At 48.0% G+C, this 16,496-nt stretch overlaps 1 protein-coding gene across 1 annotated transcript in view; it reads left to right on the top strand.

The window, feature by feature from the left end:
* The first annotated feature begins 10,273 nt into the window (after nucleotides 1–10,273).
* The window catches only part of TTC9 (tetratricopeptide repeat domain 9), a 44,615-nt gene continuing 38,392 nt past the window's right edge, over nucleotides 10,274–16,496 (top strand). Inside the window, exon 1 of the mRNA XM_040411237.1 lies at nucleotides 10,274–10,679. Within this exon, the coding sequence (XP_040267171.1) occupies nucleotides 10,424–10,679 (256 nt within the window). The 5' untranslated portion in view covers nucleotides 10,274–10,423. The remainder of the gene's footprint in view (nucleotides 10,680–16,496) is intronic.

The following is a 16,496-nucleotide window of genomic DNA, read 5'->3' as shown; positions in this document are numbered from 1 at the left end:
AGGCGTTATGTATGATAGTGCGCCAGCCAGACTCAGGGTCTGCACTGCCCCGTCCTCTAGGATCCCTTTACATACATAAATGGGGTAGTGTTATGTATAGGCAGTGAGCCAGATAAAAAAGTGTATGTACAAGCCCTGTTATGGCTAAATCCCAGGAAATTATATAGTCTAAAGTGCAAAAATCTTTCACATAATATGATCCAACAGGGGCATAGAGATGCCAAATCAAGGTACAGTATATCTACCAAACACAGGCGGAAAAATATATTAACAAGTGCACACTGGATAAGTCAATGATACAGACGAAGAGCCTTGGGGGGCCAGCAACCCTGACGTATGCTTCGCCTCGCTTCCTCTTGGGGTCCATATTCATTTAAACCATTCCAACACTTTATATATCCTACAGGATGCAGATTATCCCTCCCTTTTAATAATCACACCACCATTCACCTGTAGCATCTGAAAATGGAGGTGAGCCATGTATCACCGCAAGTAGCGTCTCACAAGATGGTGGCAAGATCGCGCAATATCTCGTAAAGGTCACGTCTGAAATCACGGATATGTGACCTTAAACATCGCGATATTGTGCAAAGTTTCTCCCGGGCTCACTACCTGCATAAGGGTCCATTCACATGTCCGTCAATGTGTCCGCAGCCGTTCCGCAAGTTGCGGAACAGGTGCGGACCCATTTATTCTCTATGGGGCAGGAATGGATGCGGACAGCACACAGTGTGCTGTCCGCATCCGCATTTCCGGAGCGCGCCCCCGATCTTCCGGTCGGCCGCTCTGGAAAAAAATAGAACATATCCTATTCTTGTCCGCAATTGTGGACAAGAATAGGCAGTTCTATGGGGGTGCCGGATCCGCAATACACTACGGACGTGTGAATAGACCCTAAACTGCATTAGTATGCGCATGAGAGGACACAGAGAGGAGGAGACCCAAGCACCAACCCCACAGCTGCAAGTCCCACCTCCTACTCCCATGTGACACGTGATACGGATAAACACACCATCTTGGAAATGGGCAATCTGCCAACATCGCAATACTATGTCATTATAGCCGTATGACCACGCAGGTAAGAAACGCCATCTTGGAAATGGGCAATCTGCCAACATCTCAATACTGTGACATTAAAGCTAATCCGTAATCAATTAATTACAATCATCTACAAGCCAAGCATGTTAATAAATGGTCAACAATATATTCCTAATCCCGCCACCTAGGCATATAATCGTCATATAATATCCATGGGCATATGGGTAGGGCTTTATTTTCCCAACTTCTGTCTATCGAATATGCATAACTATAAATATCAACAATGGAAGTTCATAATAAATAATCCATAAGTATAAATCATTATAAAAAAAATACAGTACAGACCAAAAGTTTGGACACACCTTCTCATTCAAAGAGTTTTCTTTATTTTCATGACTATGAAGGCATCAAAACTATGTATTGACACATGTGGAATTATATACAAGTGTGAAACAACTGAAAATATGTCATATTCTAGGTTCTTCAAAGTAGCCACCTTTTGCTTTGATTACTGCTTTGCACACTCTTGGCATTCTCTTGATGAGCTTCAAGAGGTACTCCCCTGAAATGGTCTTCCAACAGTCTTGAAGGAGTTCCCAGAGATGCTTAGCACTTGTTGGCCCTTTTGCCTTTACTCTGCGGTCCAGCTCACCCCAAACCATCTCGATTGGGTTCAGGTCCGGTGACTGTGGAGGCCAGGTCATCTGGCGCAGCACCCCATCACTCTCCTTCATGGTCAAATAGCCCTTACTTTCAAAGTTTTCCCAATTTTTCGGCTGACTGACTGACCTTCATTTCTTAAAGTAATGATGACCACTCGTTTTTCTTTACTTAGCTGCTTTTTTCTTGCCATAATACAAATTCTAACAGTCTATTCAGTAGGACTATCAGCTGTGTATCCACCTGACTTCTCCTCAATGCAACTGATGGTCCCAACCCCATTTATAAGGCAAGAAATCCCACTTATTAAACCTGACAGGGCACACCTGTGAAGTGAAAACCATTTCACGGGACTACCTCTTGAAGCTCATCAAGAGAATGCCAAGAGTGTGCAAAGCAGTAATCAAAGCAAAAAGGTGGCTACTTTGAAGAACCTAGAATATGACATATTTTCAGTTGTTTCACACTTGTTTGTTATGTATATAATTCCACATGTGTCAATTCATAGTTTTGATGCCTTCAGTGTGAATCTACAATTTTCATAGTCATGAAAATAAAGAAAACTCTTTGAATGAGAAGGTGTGTCCAAACTTTTGGTCTGTACTGTATATATAATATGATAGTGGTCCGGCCACCACCAAGTGCGGTTCCCATAGAAGTGAATGGGAGCACACCGCACATGACCGCCCCCGCTCTCATTCACTATGGGTTCGATGGAAATAGCTAAGCCAGCACTCGGCAATTTTCAGCAGCCTCATAGAAAATGAGTGGAGGGCGGCTGCGCATGCACAGTGCGCCCTTCACTACTTTCGGGGATCCATTCTCGATGTAGGTGAGGGACCCCCACCTATAAGACAATAGGGGCATATCCTAGTGATATGCCCCCATTGTCTGTGATGAGACAACCCCTTTAACCCACCTTCCCCCTCACCAGAAAAGAGAGAGAGCTCTTTGACGGTTCACACCACCAGTGTTACACTGGAGTGCCTAGGGTCCACCTAGGGCTAATATTACCTGACCCCAGTACACAAACTCCCAGACTATGAATTCTCCATACACTTAAATGGAAAGGTGACTGTATTTGTGTACTGCCATGTCTCCAATTAAAGGGGTTATGTCACGAAAACTATTTTACATTTTTCAAATCAACAAATTGATTTAAATACTTTTGTACATGCATGTAATTAAATATTTAGTATAGCCAGTGAGCCATTCAATACAATGTATATGTGTAGCGCCACCTGCTGGTTGTTCTTTTCCGTATTTCTTATCCACCTCACTGTGCTGGTCGCACATGCTCAGTTTATATTTTCAATTATTACCAAGAAGCTGTGGCAGTTACAGGGAAATTGCTGCAGCAGAAAGGACACATCCCCTGAGATGCCAGCTTGATATCAATCTAGCAGAACAATTGGAGCAGTGAATGTGGAGATCTCTGGACCCATATGAGGTACAGGGCTGGTTCTAGATTGTGATGTACTATATAAGGTCTGATTTTGATATTTTACATCAATCATGACATAACCCCTTTAGGTACTGTATATGAATATGCAGGTAGGAATTGGTGGAGCAGCATTGTGCAGATAGGTGATAATATCAGAGGGGTGCAGTTCTTATATTGATAGCCAGCAGTATCACTCTCAAAACCCCACGATCATTAACAATCAATTTTAATACAGATTTGTGTTAAACCTGAATCTCAGTGCGTTTTTCAGCTTCCGTGTGTTTCCATGTCCTTCCGGGTCCATGCCTCCATGCTGCACACAGATTGCAGATTGCGGACCCATTGAAGTGAATGGGCTTACACCGCAATGCAGGGAGATGGCAGCGATTTGTGTGAATGCACCCTTAAGAAGGTTCCTTGTGTAATGTAATCTGTGTGGGAACCACTATTCCCAGCAAGTACTGAAGTCCTATAGCTGTCAGGGGATTCTAGGAGTTATAGTTCACCATGCAAAGTTAAAGGGGCATGGGGGGCTGGAAGTCCACTCCTGTCTGCTGTGGGCCAGTCCAAGCCTAGACACCACCCTTGGAAAAGTGGTGGGTCAACATTAGCTGAGGTCTTCCTTCTGCATGGGCGCCATATCAGCTTCAGGGGTTTCCTTAATGGCAGGGATGCTCAACCTACGGCCCTCCAGCTGTGGTAAAACTACAACTCCCACCATGCCCTTCTGTAGGCTGATAGCTGTAGGCTGTCCGGGAATGATGGGAGCTGTAGTTTTGCAACAGCTGGAGGGCCGCAGGTGGAGTATGCCTGCTTTATGGTATATATGCCCCTATATATGTTTACTTGGAGTTTTTTTTTGTGATTATTTCACTGTAGTTGTGTTCGTCACCTCTTCCATGGCTACCTAGCGGCCTAGTGACTCACCTGAGCTGCACAAACCTGTGAAATGTGATCAAGTCTAAAAATGACTATGGCTATGAATGAAACATGAAGCTCAGAGACCGGTGCTCCACTATATCGCTCTGGTCTTCTCTATACACTTTTCATCCAATCTTCAAGGGGCTCATATTTCCTATGTTTCCTGTGTACATTGCTTGTAAAGTAACTTGGACTAAGGGAGTCTCTGCATTCATTCCATACGTTTGTCGGAGGTGTCAACACAGCAAAATGTTATTTTGCATGAAGCCAGGGCTGCCATCAGGAATTTCAGGGCCCCATACAGGCACATTTTGTGGGGCCCCACCCCTCGACCTGTGGGGAGGTCACCTTAGGAATGTGGGGGGCAGTGTATGTTGTGGGGGTCATCTCAGAGATGTGGTCGCTGTCTCCCCCTTTCTCCAGGATGCCCAGGCGCGGGAAGCCACTCTGCAGCCGGCATGGCAGCTCCTTCTAGCCCAGGCTGGTCTCCGCCGGCTTGTCCGACTCCCACATCCTGCACACAGTCCTGGCACGGCCACTTCGCACATCTGTCATTTCCCACCTTCCTTACAACACGTCCCCTGATGTCACGGCTCGTTTATTCAGAGCTGCAGCTGCTGTCGGCAGCTCCGTTACCGCCTGCCAATAGCTGTGTGTTGTCCAGCGCCCTCTCCTGGAGACGTATGGCAGTATGACGTTTCATGCATGTGGGGCCCCTCATTTAGTAGTAGTGATCCGACCAGGGGCGTAGCTAAAGGCTCATGGGTCCTGATGCAAGAGTCCAGCTTAGCCCCCCACCCCTTCTCTCAGTGCTTTGTGGCAAGGAGCAGTGGTGAACCAAGCCTTTCTGCTGCCTAAGGGAAAAAATTAAAAACGCCCCCCCATGCCAAATTCTCAACCTAACCCCTTCCCTCCAGCCCTACTGTTAAAGGGGTTGTCCTCTTTTTAACATTGATTACCTATCCTCAGGATCGGTCATCAATATCAGATCGGTGGGGGTCCGACCCCCAGCACCCCCACCAATCAGCTGTTTGAAGAGAAGGCAGAGCTCATATGAGAGCTGCTTTCTCTGCTCTGCTTACCTGCTTGCCGCAGAAATTGCAGTGTTGAGCAGGTGTAATTACAAGTATGGCGTCCCCATTCGCTACTATTGGACTGCTCTGTCTGTAGAAGTGAATATTACAGAGCCGTCCTATAGAAGTGAAAGGGGACGCCATATGACGAGCAGGTAAACACAGCAGAGAAGGCAGCGCTGCCTTCTCTTCAAACAGCTGATCGCCGGGGGTCCCGGGTGTTGTTCCCCGCTGATCTGATATTGATGACCTATCCTAGGTCATCAATAGTAAAAAGCGAACAACCCCTTTAAATACATACTTAGAAAACATTACGTACAGCGCTACAGAACATACAGGGTAATACAGCGCCCCATACCTCTTACATTCAGTGACATCTCCTCCGATGTAGATTTTGTCTTTCCTCATCTTCTCCTTTCAGACCAGACCACCATGATGACACCATGATGATTTCTTTCAGCCATCTCTTCTCTCTGCAGAGTTTGACAAACAGACATCTTATTTTCCAACTTTTCCATCATCCTCCCACCTTTTAAGCACCCCCATCCTGCCACCCCCAATATTGTGTCTGCTGTGCACCCCAATTGTCACGAGGGTGTCAAGAGCCACGTCTGACTCCGTTATACCCGGTTTCAGGAAGTCGCAGCGGGTGGCTGCGCGTTCTATGTATAGAGATAGTGCTGTTTCGTAATTGTAGCTTTCTGGGTTTGCCTTGCAACCCTTTTTGGCTCACTCAGGGATCCGTAGCTCCTTCTCCTCAGCTGTTTCTTGTCCAGCACTCCCAACCTCCTTATATTCCCCTCTCTCACTTCTCTGGTTGCCAGATATAGAGCTTCCTGCCTGGACTTCTATACTGACCCACTGGAGCTGAGTAGCTGAGATCCCTGGTTGTTGTTCCAGAGTGTTACCCTCCGGATCCCTGTTGGGCCTTGGTGGTCTGCTGTTGTCGCCCACCTGGGATTATATGTTTGTCTGTATTGTCTGTCCTCTCCCTGGTGTTTTCCTCTTAGTGTCAGTGGTGCGGACTAGTGATCCCACCGCCCCGTTCACTACTTAGGGCTCATCTTAGGGAAAGCCAGGGTTTAGGCACGTGATCGGCGTACGGGTGAGAAACCCGTCTAGGGACGTCAGGGCAGTCAGGTGCCAGCCGCAAGGTGAGTCAGGGGTCACCACCTTTCCCTCTCCCTTGGGCAGGGCCTTCCCATTTCCCTCCCTGTGCGTGACAACGGTCATTACACCAATACTATACTGCTCCGTTTCATCCTCCTGAGCTGTGGTAGGTGGAGCATGGACACGCCCCCTTAGCTGTGTTAGGGAGAGCATGGGCACGCCCCCTGAGCTGTGATAGGGAGAGCATGGACACGCCCCCTGAGCTGCAGCAGAAAAGACACTCCCCTTGAGCTGTCAGCTTGATATAAATCTAGCAGAGCAATGAATGGGGAGATCTCTGGATCCATGTGAGGTACAGGGCTGGTTCTAGCTGTGTTAGAACAAGATTGGCATGTACTATATGATGTCTGGTTTGAATTTTTTACATTAGTCATAGGATAACCCCCTTAACTCTTTGTGATGATCTCCTGGGTCACTGCACATGCACCATATTTGGCAACTTTTTTTTACACCACAATAGCAGCATAAAAGCTTTAATAAATGTCCACATTATCTGTTCAACCATATATTGGGGGAGATTTATCAAAACTGGTGCAAAGGAAAATTGACTTAGTTGCCCCTAGTAACCCATGAGATTCCACTATGCATTTTTCAGAGCTCTTTTGGAAAATGAAAGGCTCACTATGATCCTTTGCTGTGAATAGAGGATGGCTGCGCATGCGGGGCTAGATTCCCTTCAGTTAGGAGGCCCCGTTCTTATGATAGGAGGGGGTGCCAGAGGTGGGACCAGCACCTAGCTCACATTTGTGGCATATCCTAGACATATGCCACAGATGTTTAGAGAGAAATACCCCTTTGATTATGATGGCCCAGACATAGTCCCAGTGGCAAGAGATGGGTCATGGAGTCCAATGAGGAACCATAATTTGACCCTAATTTTAACAATAGTAATGCATGCTGTCAGTCATAACCTCAGGTTATGTATGGTGAGCCACATGTGGCTCCCAATTAGTAAATGAGGACCACTGGATACTAAAGCGATACTTACCTACTCCTCTCTTTTTCTAATGCCACTCTACGTTCTAAAGATCCTCCTCTGCACAAGTTTGTAATCTTCTATTATTTCTATAACGTTCCCAAGAAATAATATAATCTGTCATTTTTTTTTGTAAAGTCTATGACCCTGCTGGGAAGGACAGTTACAGCTCGGATTACCATCTCAGTAGTGTTCAGGAAAGGTATCTCCCCTGGGAGCTGAAATCTGAAAATCCTAAAAACTAATAATTGGTCCTGCACCCTTCTGAATCTGCTGCATGTTCTCTTCTGACTTCCTGGAGGCTGACATAGTGGCTGGCTATAGGAGATAGAGGGAAGGTTTTAGTCTGAAGAGACACATGAAAAAATAATTGATACTTTTTTACTATATTTTATTCAACGTAGCAAAGACACAGCTTCATGGTGCTGATCGGCAGTGGAGTCCGATCCCCCACAGTCAAATATTGATGACCTATTGTAAGCATACAGGAGCATAATGTAGTGACAGACCTACTGATTTCAGTGATTGGTCCTTCCTGTGACAACATTGAGCACATTAAAGGGGTTATCCAAGACTTATAATGCCCCCCCCCCCCCCATATGCCCGGGGGGCCCCTCACACAGATTGTACTTACCTCGCTCCCCGGCACTTGTGTCGCTTCCGATGCCGGCACAGCCGCTGCATCTCCCAGTCGCGCGGTTTAAAACATCCGGCGACGGGGTGGTGGGGATTCAGCCAATAGCAGGCTACGACTGGGACGAGCCTCCCTATCATCGCGGGTGACAGATTTTGGTATTTTCATGGTTGCTTCACTAAAGTGAGATAGGATGGGGTTTATAGATTGAAACCCTTACATGATGAGAGGATGGAATACATAATGAGGAAGGATGCATGTCCCAACTCCAAGAACATTTTTTACGTTCCTCCTGCAGCAGACAGGCTTCTCAGGAATCTGTCTGCCAGGTGCTTTAGGGCTCAAGCACATGACATAGCTGCGTGCACTTACCTTATATAATACAACATGTGATAGGACAATTTTTGAGAAAAACAACTGGCGTCCTTCTGTATAAAATGAGAAAAAAACCAGAGGTGTTGGATGATCCGCAGTCTAGGATCTAGCAGACATGCATTGTGTAGTCACAGAGGACTCATGTATCAGCACATTTATTGAACAGAGCTCTAACCTATTTTTGCTCCTTTAGCCCCTTGCAGACGAGCGTGTGCGGATTAGGTTCGGATACGTTGCGAATGCGTTCAGTGAAAAATGCGCGATTTCGCAAACAAAGTCATTCAGTTTTGTCTGCGATCGCGTTCAGTTGTTCAGTTTTTACTGCGCGGGTGCAATGCGATTTAATGCGTTTTTCATGCGCGTGATAAAAAACTGAAGGTACACAAACAACATCTCTTATCAACCATCCGTGAAAAACGCATCGCATCTGCACTTGCTTGCAGCTCCATTCACTTCTTTGGGGCCAGCACTACGTGAAAAACGCAGAATATAGAGCATGCTGCAGGAAGAGAGAAGGGGGATGGCACGTGCATACTGCGCACGCCGTCTCCTTGTGCAGCTGATCGGCGGACCCCCACTGATCAGATATTGATGACCTATCCTGAGGATAGCCCGGCAGGAAACTCCTTCTTCTGTACCTGACATGATAACACTACATTTTCATGCAGCTGCCACTAAGGGGAGCTCAGCGCAGTCTATTACAGCTTCCATTGCAGTCAATAGAAGCTGTATAAATTCCTATAAAATGTGCCCCCCCCAGTGGCGGCAGTTTAGTAATGTATTATATGAAGGAGAGCAGTGATTTAACCATTTATGCCATTTGTCTGGTGTGAATACATTGGCAATCTGGGTGGGGCAGGGGGGCCCATAGTACATTTAGCTGCGGGGCCCAATGAGATCTGTGTATGCCTCTGGCGACTCCCCCGTTCCCACTGAAAATGTACGTTGTATGGGGAAGGGTGTCAGGAGGAATAGCTGTAGTGTTTGATCAGATTAATGAATAGTATAAATATTCATATAATACATTTTTATATAATAAATACTGTTATAATATTCATATGATACATACTCAGAATATTCTTTAAAAAGGGGCAAAATGGGTTAAAAACCCCAGCAAGCAATACTTCCCTGATCCCACGCAGAGGCCGAGACATCACTTATTGGGGCCCCGCTGCCTTTTGACTCACAGGATCAGCGAGGTGAGTATCGGTTTATTTTTTTTTAACCCATTCTGCCACTTTTCTAAGAATTCTTTATCTGATGGACAAGCCCTTTATAAAGGGGTCGTTTCACTTCAGCAAGAGGCATTTATCATGTAGAGAAAGTTAATACAAGGCACTTACTAATGTATTGTGATCGTCCATATTGCTTCCTTTGCTGGCTGGATTCATTTCCCCATCCTATTATGCACTGCTCGTTTCCATGGTTATGACCATGCTGCAATCCAGCAGTGGTGGCCGTGTTTGCACACTATATAAAAAAAAGCATCCGCCTCTCTGGTGGCCGGGACCGTGAGGAGTGTGCATGGCGCCTGTGCTCGCTCCTACAGTTACCAGAAAGGCCAGAGCTTTTTCCTATACTGTGTAAGCACGACCACTGCTGATGGATTGCAGGGTGGTCATAACCATGGAAACGAGCAGTGTATAATGTGATGGAAAAATGAATCCAGCCAGCAAAGGAGGCAATATGGACAATCACAATACATTAGTAAGTGCCTTGTATTACCTTTCTCTACATGATAAATGCCATTGGCTGAAGTGACACAGCCCCTCCGCACATATCTGTCAGGACGGAGGTGCAGTCCTCCCTCGGCTTCCCTGTCAGCCAGGCGGGCATTCTGCTGACGGATCTGGTAGGCGCCTGACTGGGAATTGGGATGACATGTGTTTGGCTGCCAGCAGGGGGCGCTCCTACACACAGTCACTCTTCTCTGTAGCCGCTCCTGAGAGGTTCTGCAGCAGTCGGCTGGGCAGGGCTGGGGTTGGCACTGCCTGCCGTGTGACTGGCCCTTTAACAGCTGAGGAAGGGGCTGCCCCCGGAGGAGGAGGAGGGAGCTGCCTCTGTCTGGTTTGTTTGTATCTGCCGTACACTGCTGTGGATGTGCCGGACATGTAAGCATCGCCTGCACCGACATGGACCGGGCCAGCCTTCCCGGGGGCGTGCGGGGGGACCCGGGGCAGCTCATCCACAGAGCCCTGGACTTCAAGACCCACGGGGCGCAGTGCTACAAGGACAAGAAGTACCGGGAGGCCATCGGCAAGTACCACCGGGCGCTGCTGGAGCTGAAGGGGCTGCCGGCGGAGCAGGACGGCCAGGAGCCCCGGCTAACGGAGGAGCAGCGGAGTGCGGCGGAGAGCATCGAGGTGGACTGCTACAACAGCCTGGCAGGTGGGTGGCGGCGGGCATCACTCATCCTGTGGGCATAACGGTGATGCCACTCGTGCCAGAGCACCTGCGTCTAGTGATTATGTCTCCCTGGGCAAAAGTGGCTGACTGCATACTTCATCTCTGGGGGAAGATTGCTGGCTGTCCTGCCCAACCTGGGCACAGTGTCTGGCAGCCATTCATCTCCTGGGCACAGTGTCTGGCAGTGATACATCTCCTGGGCACAGTGTCTGGCAGTGATACATCTCCTGGGCACAGTGTCTGGCAGTGATACATCTCCTGGGCACAGTGTCTGGCAGTGATACATCTCCTGGGCACAGTGTCTGGCAGCGTCACATCTCCTGGGCACAGTGTCTGGCAGCGTCACATCTCCTGGGCACAGTGTCTGGCAGCGATACATCTCCTGGGCACAGTGTCTGGCAGCCATTCATCTCCTGGGCACGTGGCGGGCAGTGATGTATCCCCTGGGCACAGTGTCGGCAGTGATGTATCCCCTGGGCACAGTGTCGGCAGTGATGTATCCCCTGGGCACAGTGTCGGCAGTGATGTATCCCCTGGGCACAGTGTCGGCAGTGATGTATCCCCTGGGCACAGTGTCGGCAGTGATGTATCCCCTGGGCACAGTGTCGGCAGTGATGTATCCCCTGGGCACAGTGTCGGCAGTGATGTATCCCCTGGGCACAGTGTCGGCAGTGTTGTTTCCCCTGGGCACTGTGTCTGGCAGTGTTGTATCCCCTGGGCACTGTGTCTGGCAGTGTTGTATCCCCTGGGCACTGTGTTTGGCAGTGATGTATCCCCTGGGCACTGTGTTTGGCAGTGTTGCATCCCCCAGGCATGTGGCAGGCAGTGATGCACCCACTTGGCACAGTAGTGATGCACCCTCTGGGCAAGTGACGGGCAGTGGTGCATCCCCTGGGTAATAGCTGCTGACTGTGATGCCTCCTTTGGGCACCAGTGACTGTGATACACCCCACTGGGAACAAGACCCTGACTGCTACCCCCCCTTACCCTGACCCAACACTATTGATCAGCAGTGATGCCCTTTGGGCAAAAGCAAGTGGCTGCAATTTGGCTCAGTAGCTAAAGTGCATGGATGGGAAGTAAAAAAAAAAAGTGTCTGGGTGAAGTGTGGCCCCCGGGCAGAAGCATCTGTGTGCGGTGCCCCCACATAGCAACAACAGCTCTGTATGATCCCCCTAAAAAAGCTAGATTCGATGCTGGATGATCCCCGCTGGGCAAAAGTGAATTACTGTGATGCCCACTCTATGCAAGGTGGATGATGGTGGCCCCCTGATGGGCAGCTGCTGCCCCCACTGCGATAAAGGACTGGTATAATGTTCCTCTCTGGGCAGAAGCAGCGTCCTGCAATATCTGGGCTGTCAGGTCCTTCTATGGATATTTTCTTTTAATTGGATTGTAAATCAGTACAGATGTTATCCTGAGACGTGCCCACATACCTGAGACGTGCCCACATACCTGAGACGTGCCCACATACCTGAGACGTGCCCACATACCTGAGACGTGCCCACATACCTGAGACGTGCCCACATACCTGAGACGTGCCCACATACCTGAGGGTCTGATATGAGGAATTTCCTCTCATAAGACCAGGTGGCAGCGATACCCATCCTCCTGTGGTTCTATGGTGATGTTGGTTCAGTAGAACCACCGTAGGTCTGGTTACTGCCACCATAGTACGGACACTACAATAAGCCCACATTGTGGCCATCTGGAAGCAGCCTACCTCAGGATGAGCTAATGGGCTATCTGAAAATGGGTTTTCCGAAGAGGGCAATTGTTGCATCTAGGGTACAATCCTGGGAACCAGTTAGAAAACAACCCAAAAAGTAAGGCCCCAGCAAAGTGCTAGGTTCATTGACTGTCAGTGACTAGGAAAGTTCTTCTTGCTGGGGTACCAAAAAAACTATGAAACAAGCTCATGGAGGGGTCTGACCAAGACAGATAGATTGGAGTTCATTGGCACCATCATGTGGGTGCCATGTGATGCTAGACATCTGCAGGGGTGAAGTGTAGAAACCAGCTGCTTCCTCAGGTTCTGTAGAACCACCGATCTTCTCATCTTATGTGGGGCTGCTTTAGCAAAAGGCAGTTGTTCTCATGGGACTAGGCCTTTCATGGCCACCACTGGGCACTGCTTCGCTGACGGCATACACTGATAATTGGTAGCTGGGCACCCACAGCTGGTCTTCATGCCCTGGCCGACAGCTGGGCACCAGATTTGTGATCCAGGCGCTCTTCTCATTCTCCGAGCAGCTGTTCTTGGCTATGGACGGGCGGGGGGGCTCTGCTGGAGAAGTTGGTCAGTTCCTTGCTGTAGAGGACCATGCTTCTTCCAGGATTTGCACAAGCTGGAGGGACAGCTGCTCCTAAGATTAGGGCTGCAGGATGGCCATTTGGCTATCCACACAGATGTCCTACTCGGAGACATGTCATGGTCTGTCATGCTCGCCATAGTGAGGGATTTAATTTTTAATGGGGTTCACTTACTTTATATGATAGCTGAAACAAAGCATGCAGTTACTTCTTGGCCTCAAGTTCTTATCTTCTGGACCTCGGTCCACTTTTTGGGTACATGTTTATATGGACATGGAGGGAGATGTATCAAACTGGTGTAAAGTAGAACTAGCTTAGTTTCCCATAGCAACCAATCAGATTCCATCTTTCATTTTACACAGCTCCTTTGGAAAATGAAAAGTGGAATCTGATTGGTTGCTGTGGGCAACTAAGCCACTTCTACCTTACACCAGTTTGATAAATCTCCCCTGGTGGGTGCTTTCATATGTCCCATTCTGATGTGTGTTTTTTTGTTTTTTTTATATAGAAGCCGTAGAACCAGTAGTGAATTATAAAAAATAGAGGTAAATAATTCCCCATTTATGATTATTTCAGTGTTTTTCAAATAAAAACACTATAAATTTCAAGCATTTTTTTTAAAGGTAAAAAACACTTGAAATTTATGTTGTTTTTTTGTGACTTATTTATTTTAGGCACATTTAAAGCATTTGTACTTTTTTGTTTTATTTTGGGACATTTAAAACATTTGTACTTTTTTCCTGACATTTTTAAAAGCCTACAAATAAGATACCGCACCAGAGCATGCTGCTTTGTAAGAAAAAAAAGCCACAAATCCGAAAAATGTATGGGGTTGTCCAGGTTTTCCTTCCATTTCCCTCCCAGGTAGAGGGATCTGTGGAAAAAGCCATATTTAGGCTACATGCACACGCCCGTATCTGTTTTGCGGTCCGCAAATTGCAGATCTGCAAACATAAAACGGATGCCATCCGTTTTTTATGCTGATCCTCTGTAACAATGCCTAAAACGTACAAGAATAGGACATGTTCTATTTTCTTTGCGGGGCTACGGAACAGACATACTGATGCGGACGGCACACGGTGTGCTGTCCGCATTTTTTGCAGACCTATTGAAATGAATGGGTCCGCATCCTATTCACAAAAAAAATACGGAACAGACACGGAAACAAACAACGTTCGTGTGCATGTAGCCTTAGGCTAGTTTCACACTAGCGGCAGGCTGTTCCGGGGGGTGAACAGCCTGTCGGATCCGTTCTGCCGCTAGTGCACGCGTGCCCCCCGGACTACCGCTCTGGCCCCCCTGACTATAATGGTGGCGGGCCGGAGTTCCGGTGGCAGCTTGGCAAACATGCCGAGAGGCGGGCGGAATAAAAGTACAACATGTCGGAGCGGTAGTCCGGGGGCACGCGTGCACTAGCGGCAGCACGGATCCGACAGGCTTTTCACCCGCCGGAACAGTTTGCCGGAGTTCCTTGCCGCTAGTGTGAAACTGCTCCGATCCAGATCAGTGGCTGTTTTTGCTGCACTTCCTGTCCCCCTCTGTCAACTTCCTGCACAGACATGTCACATGCTCTGCTGCAACCAATCACTGGCCTCAGTGGTGGCGTTTCCCCAAGCGTCATGGCTTGGTGACATGTCAGTTCTGACACCAGTCATTGGCTGCAGCAGAGCATGTGACGCATCTGTGCAGAAGTTGACAGAGGGGGACCAGAAATACAGTGAAGAAGAACGATGGAGTGGCAGGGATCAGGTGACTGATGGCTAGGGGCAAATGAAAAAAAATAAAAATAAAATTGGCAACTCTTATCCCTTTATACCGTGATAATTAAAAAAAATGAAAATATAATCTCATATACCGATAGTACATGACAATATCTTTCTAACAAATTTATAACCAGCCCTCAGGGGAGCTTGTCCTTTCTCAGGGGAGCTTGTCCTTTCTCAGGGGAGCTTGTCCTTTCTCAGGGGAGCTTGTCCTTTCTCAGGGGAGCGTGTCCTTTCTCAGGGGAGCGTGTCCTTTCTCAGGGGTCATGTCTTTTCTACTGCAGCTGGTGGCAGTTGACGGATGGAACTGAGCATGTGCTTTCATCTCATTGAGCAGGACAGAGACGTTAGAAAGAGAGCAACCAGCAGGTGGCGCCATACAGATAGATTTCATCAAATAACAAATATGGTGGCCATTCCTTTCGAGAATTACTGCCGCACTTGGAAAATTACCAATATCTCTCTAAGCAGGAGAAATGTAATTTCCAAATTTGACCTACGACCAGAAGTTGGGATTAATCTGTCACCATGTTAGGCTTGGGGTAGAAATCCCGTACAGTGTACTTTGTATCGTCTGCATCTCATTGCTATAGGTCGGCTTAGCACCATGTAGATTGCAAATGTATGCAGATGAAAAACGAAATAAAAATCCAATTCCCGGCATATATGTCAAAGGTTGTGTGTTAGCGAGTAGTTATACGCCGTTCAGTCGCAGATCATCACGCCGTCCGTTCCCCTGCTGCAGATTACTATGTTCTGCTCTTCTCTATCATCTGCGCCGTGTCTCATTCATGATTTTCAACGCCTGTTTTAGGCGTAGAAAATGGTCTAAATGTGAGACAGCTAGGAAGCTGGCTTACCTTTATAGTGGTGCTGGATGCGCCAAAGTTATGGAGAGGCAGGCACCTCTTCATAACTATGGCGGATCCACCGCCAGCTATAGGGGTGTTGAGACCAGTGTCTAGAACGCCAGTCTTAATAAATGACCCCCTTTGTCTTTTGTATTTTCTCGTAAATGGTGCAATAGACCAACCGTTGGGGCACCCGCCAAGCACGAGAACGGAAGCCTGTGTTTCCCCCATTTGAAGGGAGCAATGGAAATGCATTCAGCTCTATGAGACTGCCTGGGATAGCTCTCCATAGAAGTGAATGGAGGTGTAACACGCATGCATGCCCACTGCTCCATTCACACAGGGGACACCAGCCCCTATTCTCGTGATCGGTGCGGACCCCAGTGGTCAGACCCCCGCTGATCAGACACTTATACCCTACCTTGTGGATGGAGGATAGGTTGTTCTAATAGGACAACCCTTTTAAACATGTTAAGTTTCCAAAACGCGTTGGTTCACAGTGGGGGACAGGTAGGAAATCAGTTTGCCTTGAGGCATAGTGGTAGTGCCCACCTGAGGTGGCGCACAGACCTTCTTTCCACCCTGTGCAGGCAGCTATGCGAACCCCTGTCTGAAGCTGCCAGTGGACCAAATTATCTTTTACATCACTGATACCTTTTGCCACGCGGATATTTCAAGGGATTTCTGAGACTTTTATACTGACGACCCATCCTCTGGATAGGTCGTCAGTATGTGATTGGTGGGGGTCCGACACCCGGTACCCTCACCTATAAGAAGGCACCGGTGCGCACAGTAGGTTTGCAGCACAGCGCCGTCCATTTACCAGCGGCTGTGCTTGGTATAGCATTGAAGTGAATGGGGCTGAGCTGCGC

This window comes from Bufo bufo, chromosome 11 (genome assembly GCF_905171765.1).
Source record: "Bufo bufo chromosome 11, aBufBuf1.1, whole genome shotgun sequence".
In the NCBI taxonomy this organism is placed as follows: Eukaryota; Metazoa; Chordata; class Amphibia; order Anura; family Bufonidae; genus Bufo; species Bufo bufo.
Note: the sequence above shows the minus strand (reverse complement) of the source record. Positions and strands in the feature narration are given on the sequence as shown.